This window comes from Erpetoichthys calabaricus, chromosome 3, assembly GCF_900747795.2.
Source record: "Erpetoichthys calabaricus chromosome 3, fErpCal1.3, whole genome shotgun sequence".
Lineage (NCBI taxonomy): Eukaryota > Metazoa > Chordata > Cladistia > Polypteriformes > Polypteridae > Erpetoichthys > Erpetoichthys calabaricus.
The window spans coordinates 301839152-301855759 of record NC_041396.2 but is presented as its reverse complement, the minus strand read 5'-3'; the positions used below and the strand labels follow the sequence as shown (position 1 = coordinate 301855759).

Genomic DNA, 16608 nt, shown 5'->3' with positions numbered 1-16608 from the left:
TGGTTGCAATTGAAGGAAAGATGAATGCGGCCAAGTACAGGGATATCCTGGACAAAAACCTTCTCCAGAGTGCTAAGGACCTCAGACTGGGCCGAAGGTTTACCTTCCAATAAGACAATGACCCTAAGCACACAGCTAAAATAACGAAGGAGTGGCTTCACAACAACTCTGTGACTGTTCTTGAATGGCCCAGCCAGAGCCCTGACTTAAACCCAATTGAGCATCTCTGGAGAGACCTAAAAATGGCTGTCCACCAACATTTACCATCCAACCTGACAGAACTAGAGAGGATCTGCAAGGAGGAATGGCAGAGGATCCCCAAATCCAGGTGTGAAAAACTTGTTGCATCTTTCCCAAGAAGACTCATGGCTGTATTAGCTCAAAAGGGTGCTTCTACTAAATACTGAGCAAAGGGTCTGAATACTTAGGACCATGTGATATTTCAGTTTTTCTTTTTTAATAAATCTGCAACAATTTCAAAAATTCTTTTTTTTTGTCTGTCAATATGGGGTGCTGTGTGTACATTAATGAGGAAAAAAATTAATTTAAATGATTTTAGCAAATGGCTACAATATAACAAAGAGTGAAAAATTGAAGGGGGTCTGAATACTTTCCGTGCCCACTGTACCTGGTATTCTGTTCTAAAATTCCTAAACCTATTCAGCAATTCTACAAACATGTCAACCCCTTGCTGGATACAGTTGGCATAGTCAGCAGGATTGGCCCCAGTTCAACAATAATGTTAATGGACAGATTTTGCGACATATTGGCATCTCTTTGAGTATGCAGTAAGTCAGTAGTCCTCTGTATATAAAGCTTGTAAATGAATTCTGTCCGCCCCAGAGCTCTGAGCCTGCTCTCAGTGGAGAGCGCTATACAAAAGAAAACTGAATTGACTTATAGCCAAATAATGAACAATTTGTTAGTTGCTGGCAAAAGTGGGCTATGTAGCGGTTCTAGTATGACTACAATTCTAAAAGACCACATTCCCAGGGAGTGTGCTCCCCTTGCTGGATGCAGTCATTCATTGTGGCCCCAAAGGTTTATATCCATCCCATCACCAACCACCATTCATTTTCTAAGTTGGATCAATGATTTTCTTTCCTTTGAGGCACTGTGATGCACTCCACTGTGGTGCCACGTGCAGATGGCAGAATTCAATCAAACCACTGCCAGCACTGGCACTTTAGTGGGGCATTGGTTAGTGATGCTGCATCAACCAGGGTTTGAATTCCATACCTGACCATTATCTGTGTTAACAATGGCTTGTGCCCAAGTGTTGGCATGGGCTTCAATGTTTAGTTTATTGAGGGCTCTACACTGAGTTTGAGCATGTGAGTGAGTTTTGCGATGGAATAGCCCCCCGTCCTGGGGAGGTTCCCATCTCGTACCTCAAGCTACTGAGGTGTCCCTGAATTGTTTGAAGTAACGTTGAGAACCTTTGGTTATATGTTAATGAAAACAGTAATGCAGGAGAGAGGGGTACAGTTGAGTGGGCTCTGGGTTTGGGCATTAGTCTTTTTTATTATGCTGATGCTAACCCCTTGTATTGTCTCTCTCTCTCTCTCACACTAGGCTGTATGCACAGACGGCAAACTGTTCAATCACTTGGAGACAATATGGCGCTTCAGTCCTGGTATCCCTGGTTATCCACGCACGTGCACCGTTGACTTCTCTGTAAGTATGCCGACACAGTAGACCCCTCAGCACAAACCTAAGGTGGGCCCCTCAGTGGTTGGGGTTGGTATCACCCTGTGCAGAGACAGACCCTTTTCTGTATCTTGGCCCTGTTTAGGTGGACCCCTTTTCTCAGCTTGATCCTTTAGTCTTGATCAGGTGGGCCCCTTTCCTGTAGCTCGCGCCTATTGCCTTATTCATGTGAACCCCTTGTCTCCACTTGATCCCTTTGCCTTGTTTTGGTAGGTTTTTGTTTTGTACAGTTTGCCCCCCTTTGCCTTGCTTAGGTGGGTTCCATTTCTATAGTTGGGCCCCTTAGTCTTGTTCTGGTGAACCCCCTTTTCTGCAGCAGGACCCCTTTATTTTCTTTAGGTGGGCTTCTTTTCTCCACTTGCCTCCCTTAGTCCTGTTTATGTGGGTCCCATTTTCCGTAGCTTGGCCCATTGGTATTGTTCAGGTGGTCTCCATTTCCTGTAGTTTGCCCCTTAATCTTGTTCATATAGGCCCCTTTTCACTGCTCACTCCCTTTGTCCTCTTTTCTCAGGTTGCCCCTCCTAGCCTTGTTCTGGTGGGCCTTTTTTCTCAGCTTTGCTGCTCCCTTAGCCCAGTTCAGGTGCGCCCCTTATCTGTAGTTTGTGCTCCTTTTCTGTAATTTGACTACACCCCCCCCCCCCCCCCCCCCCAAGCCCTGTTTGGACGTGCCCCTCTACTGTAGTCTTAACCCCTTTCAGGTGGGCCCCTTATCTGTCATTTGTGCTCCTTTACTGTAGTTTGACCATCCCCTTAGCCCCGTTCAGGTGTTCCCTTTACTGTAGATTGACTACCCCCCCAAACCCTGTCCAGGTGTGCCCCTTTTCTGTAGTTTGACCCCCCCATCCCTGTTCAGATGAACCCCTTATCTGTTGTTTGTGCCCCTTTACTGTAGTTTGACCCTCCTCAGCCCCATTCAGGCGCTCCCCTTCTCTGTAGTTTGACTCCCCAACCCTGTTCAGGTGGGCCCTTTTTCTGTAGTTTGACCCCCCCCCCCTTAGCCCTGTTCAGGTGTGCCCCTTATCTATCGTTTGACCCCCCTCAGCCATGTTCAGGGGGGCCCCTTATCTGTAGTTTGACCCTCCCCTTAGTCCTGTGCATGGATAGACCCCTTATCTGTAGTTTTACCCCCCCCATCCCTGTTCAGGTGGGCCCCTTATCTGTCATTTCTGCCCCTTTACAATAGTTTGACCCCCCTTACCCCCATTCAGGCGCTCCCCTTTTCTGTAATTTTAACCCCCCCCCCCTTAGTCCTGTTCAGGTGGGCCCCTTATCTGTCATTTGACTCCCCCAGCCCTGTTCCCGTGGGCCCCTTATCTGTAGTTTGACCCCCCAGCCCTGTTCAGGTGGGCCCCTTATCTGTTATTTGTGCCCCTTTACAATAGTTTGACCCCCCTTACAGAAAAGTGGAGCGCCTGAATGGGGGTAATTTTAACCCCCCCCCCCTTAGTCCTGTGCATGGATGGACCCCTTATCTATTGTTTGACCCCCCCCCAGCCCTGTTCAGGTGGGCCCTTTTTCTGTAGTTCGACGCCCCCCCCCCCCCCACAGCCCTGTTCAGGTGGCCCCTTATCTATTGTTTGACCCCCCCCCCCCAGCCCTGTTCAGGTGGGCCCCTTTTGTGTCGGTTGCCCCCCAGTAGTCCTCTTTTTCTACAGCTCAGCTGCTTTAGTTCTTCTCTCCTCTCCCCCCGGGTTTCATTCCGCTCTTCATTTCTCTCCTCTAACTTCCAGATATCCTTTGAGTTTCGTTCCCTCCTGCACTCCCAGCTCGCCACGATGTTCTTCGACGAGGTGGTCAAGCAAATGGTGGCCGCTTTTGAGCGCCGAGCAGTGACGCTGTACGGCCCGGAGACGCGCATCCCACGGGAGCTCATGTTTCATGAGGTGCACCAAACGTGAGACTGGGGGAGGGGGTGGGCAAGCCGGAAGCTCATCCTTCCCCCCCCCACCCCCCGTCTCACTCCTCTTCACCACCATCAGCACCACTACGGGCTCTGCGGCCTGCACCCAGCTGGAGGGTGAAGGAGCGGAGAGCAGAAAATGGAAACTCTGTTCACATGGCCATGCTGGACTTCACCGGGTTCTGTCTGTGTGTGGGCGCAGGTGGGGGGCTGGGTCGGGGTGGTGGGTGGTCTACACACAAGGCCTTGGACACCAGAGATTTGACCAAAGCCTCTCGATTTATTATTGAGCCCAGCAGGATCTCGACAACACCATCCTGTCCTCTTGCTGGATTTGGGGTCCGACTCGGCTTTCCAGTAACACAAAATAAGGAAGACGTCCTCATCCCTTTAAGCTGGTGCCTCAGGCCAGCCACCGCCCCACCAAAATTAAACACTGCAGAGGAGTTTGGGGGGGAACAAACCGCTTTGGCGCCATGCGTCATCTCTCCCATGAGCCTTTGCTCACACAACACTGAACTCTGGGACTCTCTCCAGGCTGAGGTTCCTCCAACACAGATACCTTCATGCGTCTTCCAAGCCAAGGGAGGAGCGTCGGCTGCGTGACATCAGATGGCGATTTCCTTGCATGCGGTCGCAGGTGACGTCAAGTGCTGGCACCTCACTGGGACGCGTTATTTACTTGTATTTATTTGGCCTTTTTTTTTTTTTTTTTTGGTCGAGATCAACATTGCTGAATTTTGAAAAGACAAAAAAAAAATGTGTAGCCTGATGGCACACTAGTAGAGACTGTGCCCGCTGTGTGCCCACCTGAGAGGGAGGGGGTGAGGGGGCGCTCCAAGTACACCAGGTCTGTCACTGAAGCCCAACTCTCCAAACTGGCCATGGGCTGAGTCGCTGAAAGGTAGATGGAGCAGAGAGTGAAGTGCACGGTCAGGCGCCCCCCCCATAGGATGAAAGGCACGACCCGTGCTGAACGGGGGGCTTGAGAGCCTGCACTGCTCACCTGTGGACCAAACCCACCATTTCTACCCATTTTATTCATGTCTGGTCACAGAAAGCCACTTGGTGTCCTTTATTAGCATTGTGGACCATGGGAGATGGAGATGGTGGGGCTGGGTGGGAGGAGGTTTTGAGAGTGGGCATCACAGCAGCCCCCCTCCCAGATGCTTTTGGGGGGGGGGGGGGTGGCAATTGCAGGTTTAACTGAAGACGAGCGTCATGACTCTCGCCAGCTGACTTCCTACTGGGCTTTTTTTTTTTTTCTACCCCCTGCCACTTGTTTAAGTGCCCCCCCCACTCCACATGCCCTCCAGTTGGACTGTTAAACCCAAGTTGTCTTCCTGTCCCTATGCCTTTCTGGGGTGGGTCGGCGGGGTTTGGCTGTAATCAAAATGAGTCCTGGCAGTGTGGAGACTTTGGTCGGGCCTGGTGCTGCTCCTCTCTCTCTCTCTCTCAGGACCACGGGGGGGTACAGCGGGGGGGCTCCTGATGGTGCTGACCTGTACAATGTGTGTGTTTGCCTGTAAATTGTCTGGATGCGCAGAAATAGACCATAGTGGACTTTTAGGTTTGGCCGCCTCTCTCTGTGTCTCACTTTTGAGTCTCGTTTTTGTGTTTCCCGCTCCTGAGGTAACGGTGGGTCATGTGACCACGCCAGGCCTGACGTGTGGAGCGGTGAGTCTGTCCTGACAGGCCTTGTTCTTCATGGCAGGGGTGAGGCTTCACAACGTTTGGCCTGCGTGAAGCCCCTGGCACATTCGTTTTTAAAAAAGAAAAGGTCTTTGACCTTTGGGGCATTTGGGATTTGTCTTCTGTCTCAGACTCAAGTTTCAGCTTTTGAGCTGGTTGGGAAACACACCTGAGGTATAAATAGAGTTAAACCGATACATCAGTGGCTGAGGACTGCATGACCGGACCCCCGGCCTACGGCTACCCTCACATCCTCCTTGGCTGCTGGTGCCGCTATTTACAGAATGGAAAGAACTCCAAGCAGCTGATGTGCGCCGAACACCACGGGCACTGCCATCTTAGGATGTGGCCTTTCCACAGTAATCAGATCAGCCTCTCGGTCACTTGCACCGACTATTATTAGCAAAGGGATGGAGGAGATGACGTGGACTGTGCAGACCACTGGAGGACCACTGCTGCCGGCCCCGGAGATGGTTCAACACCTCTGGAGAGGAAAACGGAGGACCCAAAATGTGAAGAGCAGTATGTGTAAATAGATGAAAGGCACTATAAGTACATAAAGGTATGAAAGGTGCTATCTGACAGAAATCCGCAGCGTAACAGGATTATGAAGGACGCGGGACCTGGTGAAAGGCGCTATGGACGACAGGCAGGAAAGGTGTTCAGGAAGACGTGAAAGGGACTATAAAATGAAGAGATCGAGGGACAGAAGGTGCTGTATTGTAGACATTCATACACGATGTGCCTTATAAGGCTAAAGACATGTGAAAGGCACTATATAAGATTAAAGAGAAACACATAAAAGGTGCTATACTGTATAAGGTAATAAAGTTGATACGCAAGACTGTGAACGTATGAAAACCTACAACAAATGATTTAGACATGAAAGCCGTGATGTAATGAGTGGGCACCCTCTAACACAACTGCCAGATGTGAAAGGCACTATAAAACGTCTGGCTGTAGCCTCCTGTGGGAAGACCGTAAGAAATACATGTGATATGAAAGGTGTTATATAAACGGGATCGGTCCAAGTATGAAAAGTGCTGGACGGTAGGCATTTTGATAGGACAGATATGAAAGGCACTATATAAAATATGAAAGTTGGTATAGATATGGGAAAAATGAATAAATCCATTAGCTATGACTAATGAATGGATAGTTGGGCACTACTGACAGATGTAAACGGCACTATAGAATATCAGTGTGACATGTAAGGCTATCTATCTATTATCCAACCCGCTATGTCCTAACCACAGGGTCACGATGGTCTGCTGGAGCCAATCCCAGCCAACATAGGGCGCAAGGCAGGAAACAAACCCCGGGCAGGGTGCCAGCCCATCGCAGGGCACACACACTAGGGCCAATTTAGGATCGCCAATGCACTTAACCTGCATGTCTTTGGACTGTGGGAGGAACAGGGAGAACATGCAAACTCCACACAGGGAGGACCTGGGAAGTAAACCCGGGTGTCCTAACTGCGAGGCAGCAGTGCTAGGAGCAGCCAAGGCTATTTATCTCAAAATATATATATATAAAATCTAACGTCTGTCTGTCCGCTTTTGACGAGAGAACTACTAAACAAACATCACATCGCGCTAAGTATCATATATTAGCGATGTATTCACACTAATCCGAGACAGGCTGCAGACCGAGGGGAGGGCGATGCGTGACGTCAGGAGTGGGGAGTCTCTATTTCTGTGTTTTGGAGTGTAACTTGCCTCCCCTTAGCTAGCGATACCTGTTTGTTTATTGATTTTTCAAGTTTGTCCTGTTTCACACCTACTGTGCAGGCGGGGGACAGCTAATCCCATGGTTTTCAAACTTTTTTGAACAAGTACCACTCTGCGAGGACCAGTAAACTGAAGTACCACTGTCAATGAATTGTTAATTTACACCCGTGTTGTTTTGAAGAAAAAGTCACTATAATTATGACATTAAAGTGATATTAAACTAATTAAGGAAATGGGTGCCCGTGCTAATAAAAGCCGGCTTGGAGTCTTCCACGCATTTACAGTAGTATACTTATACTATATATGATTATATGCAACATATTGGCATTCTAGCAACATCGATTCGTGGAAAATAAAGGACCACATGAGTACCACCTGGCATGACTTGAAGTACCACCAGTGGTACGCGTACCACAGTTTGAAAACCATGGAGCTATATATATATGGCGGCACGGTGGTGCAGTAGGTAGCGCTGCTGCCTTGCAGTTGGGAGACCTGGGTTCACTTCCCGGGTCCTCCCTGTGTGGAGTTTGCATGTTCTCCCCGTGTCTGCGTGGGTTTCCTCCCACAGTCCAAAGACATGCAGGTTAGGTGGATTGGCGATTCTAAATTGGCCCTAGTGTGTGCTTGGTGTGTGAGTGTGTTTGTGTGTGTCCTGCGGTGGGTTGGCACCCTGCCCGGGATTGGTTCGTGCCCTGTGTTGGCTGGGATTGCCTCCAGCAGACCCCCGTGACCCTGTGTTCGGATTCAGCGGGTTGGAAAATGAAATTAATGAAAAAAATATATATATATTAAATCCAACGTCCGTCTGTCCGCTTTTCACGAGAGAACTACGTAACAGATTTAGATCAGGTTTTTTTGTCTATAATTTGCTTGAACATTCCGGTTGATTTTGCGACTTCTCTCATCGCGCTATGAATTATAATTCGCTTGCATCACCGATTTATTCACGTGATTCCGAGAGAGATGCTGCGGACCCTCCTCCTCAGTCACGTGCCATCCTTCATTCGAGTCGCTGTACCTCTCGCCACGTGTTGCCTCCGCTGAGTTAGCGATACCTGTTTGCTCAGCAGACATTATCATTTACAGATTGTAAAGGTGTAACGTTTGTCGTTTTTGAGAGAGCGATCAGAGCTCCGTGTATTTTAAAGGGCAGCTGCTCATTGCTCACGTGCTCCTCTCCCCACGCGGTGGACGCTCTCCCGTCAAGAGTTGAACACGATCAGATACGGTGCCAGCGTTTGACGTTAGAGTGTACCTACCTTCGGCTTGGCCAGAATTACATTTCTTTTTATTGATTTTTAAAGTTTGCCCTATTTCAGTACTGCATGGGCAGAGCCACGGGGGACTGGCATGTATAATCAATGCAGTCTGTCGGTACAAACGCTGCTGTATTACATGCACTAGATGTGAGAGACACTCCAGTCTATAATAGATGTAATGATGCAGGGCACCATGTAAGGCTATAGGTGTGTGTCGAAGGCGCTATGAAAGATTGATTTGAAAGGTGCTATTTAAGGCTATAGACCGCATTAACTATGAAAGGTGCTATAAAATGGCTAGATCTAGGGGTATCCGTCAATAAGGGCGCGCACATAAAGGCGACCTTCAAAAGGGCGACCTCAATTAGGCGCGGCGAATAAAACCGCACATAAATAAAAGCGATCTTCAAAGGGGCGACCTCAATTGAGCGCCGAATAAAGGCGCGCGCAAATAATTGAGCGCTTCAAAAGGGTGACGTCAATTGGGCGCAGCGAATAAAGGCAAACGCAACAAAATTACAGAAAATTTATTAGATAAAGGCAATGATTGAACGTATAAAAAGGTGAAAGCAAGAATATTAAAACATCCAATTAATTAATGCATGAACTTCTAACGAACTATTTCTAAAGCTCGTTTTCAAAATTACAGAAAATTCGATTAAGGCAATGACTGAATGTATAAAAAGGTGAAAGCAAGTTACACTTGAAGCTGTAGATTATGTGCAATGCCACGTAGATATTCGAGATGCGGTCTATTAGCATAATCAAGGACAATTAATTTAATTCGCTCCGAAGGTCATCCTTTTGAAGCGCTCCTTTATTTGCGCGCGCATTTATTCGGCGCTCAATTGAGGTCGCCCCTTTGAAGGTCGCCTTTTTGTGCGCGCCCTTTTTGAATAGAACCAGATCTAGGTATGAAAGGCGCTCTATAAGGCTACAAATGGATATGAAATGCATTGTTTAAGAAGACGTGAGATAGCGGTAAAGGCACTATACAAGATATGAAAATTGTTACAATGTGTAAAAAATGAGAATGAATGCATTAGATATGAAAGGCACTATATAATAGATAGATAAAGGTATCGACTTTTTCTGTATTACACAAACTAGCTCCGATTAGCACTAAATAATCCACGCGCTCTAATAAATGTGAAATCTGATGAGTATCCTAGCAGATGTGAAAAACTATCCAAACACGCATCAGATGTGAAGGGCGCTATATGAAGGCAGATGCCGTATTATAGATTGTGGATATAATGGAATAACCGATTATGAAGGGTACAATATACAGTAAGTTAGATATGAAAGGTGACCCTGCCCTGCCAATACTGATGGATGAAAGGCACTACATAACAGATTGCACTTGATCTCTTGAGCTCATATGAAGGGACAAGAAACAAAGCCTAAAGTAGGACACAAATATAACAATACTAATGATACAAATGGCACTAATACAAAGGAGTGTCGTGGTCGTGGGTGGGCGGCCTTGGCCAGCGGAGACCTGCGCAGTTCTATTGGTTAGGGGGGGCTGAATGTCGCCACGATAGCCTCCAGTTCCTGATGTCCCCGTCACCTGGGCTGTTTTTGAGGTGCCATCTGTGCGTCTTCTCAGGTGTTGGGAGGATACAAAGCCCACTGACTTTCAAAGCTGAAAGTTCCCCATCCAGCCATTGTGCCCCTCGCAGAGAAGGCCCAGCGCCCACTGACATGGCAGTCCTGTGCTGTAGTTATGGGAGTGTGTGCTAAGTGTGCCCGGGTATTGGACCCCGTGTGCCCATACGGTTTAAGAAAAGGCTCTGCGGGTGAAGGTGGCCCGTTGAGGTTTAACCCACAGCGAGTGTCCTGTCCCGTCAGGGCGCCGTGGGCCACCTTGTGGCACAGAACTCTCCTACTATGGACCACTACAGTTTCAGCCGCGCTTTACGACACGACACGTGATGTTTGCCAATAATTACAACCCAAAAAAAGCAAAGAAACGGACGTTTGTCAGCAAAATAAAAAGAAAATGTGAATCCTTGCTTTGCATGGAGGTGCTTGTAGATCGACTTAATATGTAAAATGCCAGCCACTGATTGGCTGCCCACCATCACGTGATCCATCTCGGCTCCCTCCACGTGACTCCAGTGGTCTTTCCTCCTCCTGAAATCACCACCTAGGCAGGCAGAAGGGTCTAAAAAGCTGAGCTGCTCCTGTAAGTTCTGCTGTCTAAGAACGTCACCGAGTCTGTAAAGTTCAAGATGGGGTGGAGTGCTGCCAGGCCACAAGGTGTGCCACAAGTATGGGGGGGGGGGGGCACCAAAAGATGATGGAGTTCAGGCGTTTCATTCTTATCAGGTCAGCACAGAGCCCTGCAAACTCCACAGACACGCAGCTCAGTGACTTCAGGATACTAGGATGCCACAAGTCACTACGTGAAATGTCTGCTCTGCTAGATCTGTCCTGGGCAGTTGTCAGGACTGTTAAAGTGAAGTGGCGGACATGGAGGAGCAGCTGCAGCTTAGCCACAGGGTGGCACACCACACAGTCAGAGAGAGGCGGCCATTGAGGGCCAAACTGCCTGTGGGACGCCATCAGCACAAGACCTGTGTCCCAGGAGCTTCATAAAATGGGTTTCCATGGCCGAGCCTAAGGTCGCTATGGGCAACGCCAAGAGTCGGCTGGAGTGCCCACCGTTGGGATTGGCAGAAGTGGAAGTGTGGTGTGATGAATCACACGTCACAATCTGGACTTGGCGGGTACCTTCTTGACTGCAAAGTTTGGTGGGTTCAATGGCAGGGTTTGGGCTTGGCCCCCTTGGTTCCAGTGAAGGGTCTTGTTTATGCTACAGCAGACAAGAACTTCTGAGACAATTGGGGGCTTCAGTTTGTGAAGGTATTTTTGTGTTCCAGCACCACTCAGGCCCTGTGGCCCACAAAGACCTGGAGGGCCTGCAGTGAGCCCTGACCTCCGACTTACTGAACACCTAATGGGGTGACGTGGCCATCAGGTCTTCTCATCCACCACCAGTGCCCGACGGCACAAATGGGCACAGTTGTGGAAAGAAGATTGGAAGTTTGTTATACTGTATGTGTAGTTAGTTAATCCACCAATAACAGCGTTCTCCATTAAGTTTAGCAGTAATGATACTGCAACTGCCTCACACACGCCCTCTGCGTGGCTCCACCCCTCCCACAGTTTCTGTCTCTCTGACTCCGCCTCTAATAGGGTGTGTTTCTCAATCAGGCTCCGCCTCTTCAAGTGTCTTTCTCTTTATCTCTCTCTCTCTCAGACTTTGCCCCTTCTGACAGTAAATGTCTCTGACTCAGGCCCCACCCCTTCTGACAACATCTCTTTTAGGACACACCCCTTCTGGCAGCATCACTCTCTCTCCCAACCACGCTCCTTCTTACAGTGTTGCCTCAGGCTGCACCCCTTCTGACAGTGTGTCTCTCTCAAGATGGCCCCACCCCTTCTGGCAGCATCTCTATTTCTCAGACTCCACCCCTCTTAGGCCACACCCCTCCTGACAGCAGCACGCTCTTAGGCCAGTAGTTCTCAAACTTTGGGGTGTGCCCCCGAAGTAGCAAAAAAGGGGGCGTGAATGTTGCCATATGTGGCGTAATTTCACTATTTGTAGGAAAATTGTAAACTTGTAATGGTGTATCGGTAGCAAAAAATATAGGAATAAATTTTATTAGGGTTTCAAAAAAACGTTAGGGGGGGCGCGATTAAAACTTTTATGAAAACTCGGGTCGCAAATACTTAAAGGTTGAGAAACGCTGTCCTAGGCCATGCCCCTTATGACAGTGCCTCCCTCTCTCAGGCTCCACCCCTTCTGACAGTGTGTCTCTTTCAAGATGGCCCCACCCCTTCTGACAGCATCTCTGTTTCTCAGACTCCACCCCTCTCATGACAATTCATGTCACACCCCTCCTGACAGCATTACTCTCTTAGGCCATGCCCCTTATGATAGTGTCTCATTCTCTCAGGCTCCACCCCTCCTGACAGTACATGTTTCCCTCTTAGGCCACACCCCTCCTGACAGCAGCACCCTCAGGCCACGCCCCTTCTGATGATGTTTGTGTGACACCCGCTCCCCTCCCGCTCGCTTCTTGTCACTTGACCGCATGCCCAACACTCACTGAGTATCTCTGTCCCTGTCACTAGTGCATGTCCGATGACATTGGTGGCACACAGGCGGTGTCTTTGTGAAAAAGCACAATCAGTTGTTGAGAGTAGCAGGAATGAGGTTCTTTAGCAATAAGCGGTCATTTTTTCACAATGTATCAATCACTCTCGGACATTACAAATTATTTTGGAATGCTCTTTGAATTATACTAAAATAATAATACATTTTATTTATATAGCGCCTTTCCCATGCTCAAGGCGCTTAAATTAAGGAGAAGATCAGTTGTAGCACCATAACGGTGGCTCTTCAGAGTGACACCATAAGCAGGAATACTGTGTGGAAATGTGAAGAAGTCGAGTAAATGACCGAACGTCTAACGCAGGCTCTGTCACGGCTCCACGTCGTCTCCCTGCAGGTCGCTGCACTTCTTCTTTGGTTCCACTGACGTCTTCCTTCCTTTGTTTCGGCTCCTTGTCATCAGAGGTGGACCTGCGAGCTCCTACAGCCTCATCAAGTGGGCCGAAGTCGCATGGAGCTCAGTCAGGGCCGTGAGGGGGTTTGTGGAAGCCGTTCAAAGCCCCGGCACTGTATGGGGACAGGGATCGTCACGGAGCAGCGGGAGCGTTTTTGACAGAACTCCTCCTCTTTTGCTGCGGGTTGCTGGTTTCGCTTTACGTCTTCGCACAGCGCAGTACGGCGCACCGCTCACCGAGTGTCCAGACTCCTGCAAATGCGCCAGAAGAGGAGCTTTCATGTCCCAAATGGAGGTCTCAGCATGGTCTTCTCGGAGGAGGGCTGCCATTTGAATTTCTTCTTTACTGTTTCCACTGCGCGCTTTGTCTCTCGCTGACGGACCCCGTGGCTCATCTCCACTCCGAAACACTCGGGTCTTTGGATGGAACCTTCATGCGCCGCTGCTTGTGCAGATCAGGAGGGTGGCACGATGGCAGGTGCAGATCCACAGCGGATATCCAGATGCGTGACGCCGATGGTCGACCCGCTTGAGCTTCATTGGCTACGCGTCTTCCTCCTGTTGTAACCCTTGGCTTTTTGTCGAGTCCTGCAGTTTCCACTTCTGGACTGAGCCAACATCCTTTGGTGAATTTCAGCAGATTTCACTCCAGCTGCCCAAAGACATCTCACTATGGTGCAAACCCGCAGCGGAGCGTCCACATCTGTGGGACTTTGGCTTCAATAACATGCCACCTCTTCTGAGGAGCCAAGTACTGTAGAATCCTGCCTCACTCTTACACCACCCTGGTGGGCATCCTGTTGGGTGACATGTGGTTGTTGTCAGCCTCTGTGGTCACCTCCTCCTCTACAATGGGCAGTGGGAGGGCAGTGTTGTACAGCATGGCACACACAACTGTCCTGGTACAGCACCACCCAGGCAAGTATCTGATGCCACCCTTAAGATTTGTGGCAACACCTGAAGCACATTTTCTATGTTCCTATCTCCTATCTCCTGATGTGCAGCGTCATCCACGGCCTGTGGAGAACTTAGAGGTGTCAGCAGATACGGGTGAAGATGATGGGCATGGTCACCCAATGGGCAAACATCCCAACCTTCCCAATTTCACCATCCAGTGCCTGATGACAGATTGCTGACTTTGCCCAGATCAGCCCTTGGTGGGCACTGTAAGGCCACGTTGCCCAGATCAGCATGTGGTGGAAACCGTAAGGCCACTTTGCCCAGATCAGCACTTGGAGGGCACCGTAAGGCCATGTTGCCAAGATCAGCACATGGTGGGAACTGTGAGGCCACTTTGCCCAGATCAGCACTTGGTGGGCACTGTAAGGCCATGTTGCCAAGATCAGCACATGGTGGGAACTGTGAGGCCACTTTGCCCAGATCAGCACTTGGTGGGCACCATAAGGACATGTTGCCCAGATCAGTACGTGGCGGGCACCGTAAGCCCACGATGCCCAGATCAGCACGTGGCGGAAACCGTAAGGCCACCTTGCCCAGATCAGCACTTGGAGGGCACCACAAGGCCATGTTGCCCAGATCAGCATGTGGTGGAAACCGTAAGGCCACTTTGCCCAGATCAGCACTTGGAGGGCACCATAAGGCCATGTTGCCAAGATCAGCATATGGTGGGGACCGTAAGGCCACGTTGCCCAGATCAGCACATGGCGGGCACCGTAAGACTACATTGTGCAGATCAGCACTTGGTGGACACCGTAAGGCCACGTTGCCCAGATCCGCACTTGGAGGGCACCGTAAGGCCATGTTGCCAAGACCAACACATGGTGGGCACCGTAAGGCCACGTTACCCAGATCAGCACTTGGTGGGCACCGTAAGGCCATGTTGCCAAGACCAGCACATGGTGGGCACCGTAAGGTCACGTTGCCCAGATCAGCACGTGGCAGAAACCGTAAGGCCACCTTGCCCAGATTAGCACTTGGAGAGCACCGTAAGGCCATGTTGCCAAGACCAGCACATGGTGGGCACCGTAAGGTCACGTTGCCCAGATCAGCACTTGGTGGACACCGTAAGGCCACGTTGCCCATGACCACTTAGCAACTGCAGAAAGCCCTTTTTGGTCAATGGCCAGGGATACAAATTCGGTGCGAGTGTCCCACCCACTGCTCCCAACAACGTGTGGGATGTCGCCAATTGTGTGGAACCCAGACATGACTTTCAGGGGTGGCAGTGTGCCTGGTGAAGAAGCAGCAGCAGCAGCCTGGTGACTCCACATATTGCGTTGTGCCTGTGGCAGTGCCCTGATGGCGTCACATCTCACTCATCTCATGGGTGGTTCTGAAGGGTCTTCTTCCTTCCTTGTTGGCCTGTGCATCTCTTCAGTTTTGCACCATCACTTAAGGAGATCACAGTGGGCTCACCTGTGTCCGGACCACTGCATTGCACAATGGACACGCGCAGATAACAAAATCCTCAAGTGTAACCCGGTTAAGGGTTTAGAAGGCCACATAACCGCAGAGGACATTGAGATCGGTAGTGACAGTAGTGACAGCAGCAGGTCGAGACGAACCCGGAGCGGTGGAGAGAAGGGGAAGGAGGGTCAGTGGGAGAAAAATGGAGGTGGAAGGTGTGACTGCAAGGAGAAGACGTGCTGAAGGTCATCAAACGTAAATACTTGGGGGCTCAACGGGCCAAAGCAACACAGAGGGTGGCAGGGAGGTGAGGAAGAGTCCAAATCCTATTATGGGATGTCATCTACTGTTGAGTTCTGCTCTACTTGTAAGACTCCTATTGTCCTATTAGATTGTATTGAGGAGGACTTGTGTCCTGTTCTGTGTACGAGACTGGGACAGTAGGCTTGTTCTTAAGTTGAATTTGGATGTAAGTCGGGACTGGTCCATTATTTTAACAAATGCTATTGTTGACCGACGGTAACCAAGAGCTCTGCCAATGAATGACGGAGCGTCACTGTCACCTCTCTCTGCCCTTTTGATTATTTCTACTTTATTTTCTCTTCTTTACTGTATCATCAGATTTGGGTTTCAGAGACATTCTTGAAGGGTGAAGACAAAAGGTTAAGATGAGCTCTTCTGCACCGCACTGTACACGTCATCACAGCAGGATGGCACCCCTCGTTGGCACGTCTGGCGTACTGAACGAGGCACAACATCCTGCTATGTGTGTAACGGTACAAGCAGGCTTGCTATTGAGAATGAATGGGGGCAGCGAGGGGCGCTTCACCACCCGCCCACCGCACAGTCACCTCAGTATGCTGCCTGCAGCGTCTGCCCACCGAGAGCAAACAGGGTGCGTCCAAAGGCGGGCAGTGAATCACCCACCACTGCCCCCATTCAACAGGCAGCCACCCAAGGCACATTATAATCCCATTCATCCTCAATGGCCTCCGTTCAGCCACAACCAGGTCACCGCTTGCAGCATCACCAGCCGCCCACCGAGAACAAACGGGGCAGCCGTTCGTGGGACACTGCAAGGCTGTGTGGTGGGCAGGCAGTGAAATGCCCCCCTCTGCCCCATCCAGCCTCCGTCCGGTCAGGAGCAGTAGCTGCGGTGACGTGGTGGGTGGGCAGTGAACTGACCCATCAAGCCTCCGTCCTGCACACGAGCGCATGCCACGCGCCCAGCTGCCCACCGCTCTATTTGTCACCCGGAGCTACCCAAGGGACACTACAGTGCGCGAGCAGTGAAACCGACCCCCTCGTGCCACCGCTAGTCGCGTCCCCCAGACAGATGAAGGAGCGGCTGAGGCCCCCTTTGTAAG

The 16608-nt window shown here is 50.1% G+C and overlaps 1 protein-coding gene across 2 annotated transcripts in view; it reads left to right on the top strand.

The window, feature by feature from the left end:
* The window catches only part of coq10a (coenzyme Q10A), a 93612-nt gene extending 88426 nt beyond the window's left edge, over nucleotides 1-5186 (top strand). The window contains exons 4-5 of one of the 2 annotated variants that reach the window (XM_028798601.2): nucleotides 1576-1677; nucleotides 3441-5186. In XM_028798601.2, the coding sequence (XP_028654434.1) occupies nucleotides 1576-1677; nucleotides 3441-3608 (270 nt within the window). In that variant the 3' untranslated portion in view covers nucleotides 3609-5186. Of the gene's footprint in view, nucleotides 1-1575; nucleotides 1678-1795; nucleotides 1895-3440 lie in introns of those variants that run through there. The other variant, XM_051925099.1, reaches the window with a different exon arrangement.
* Nucleotides 5187-16608: the final 11422 nt, after the last annotated feature.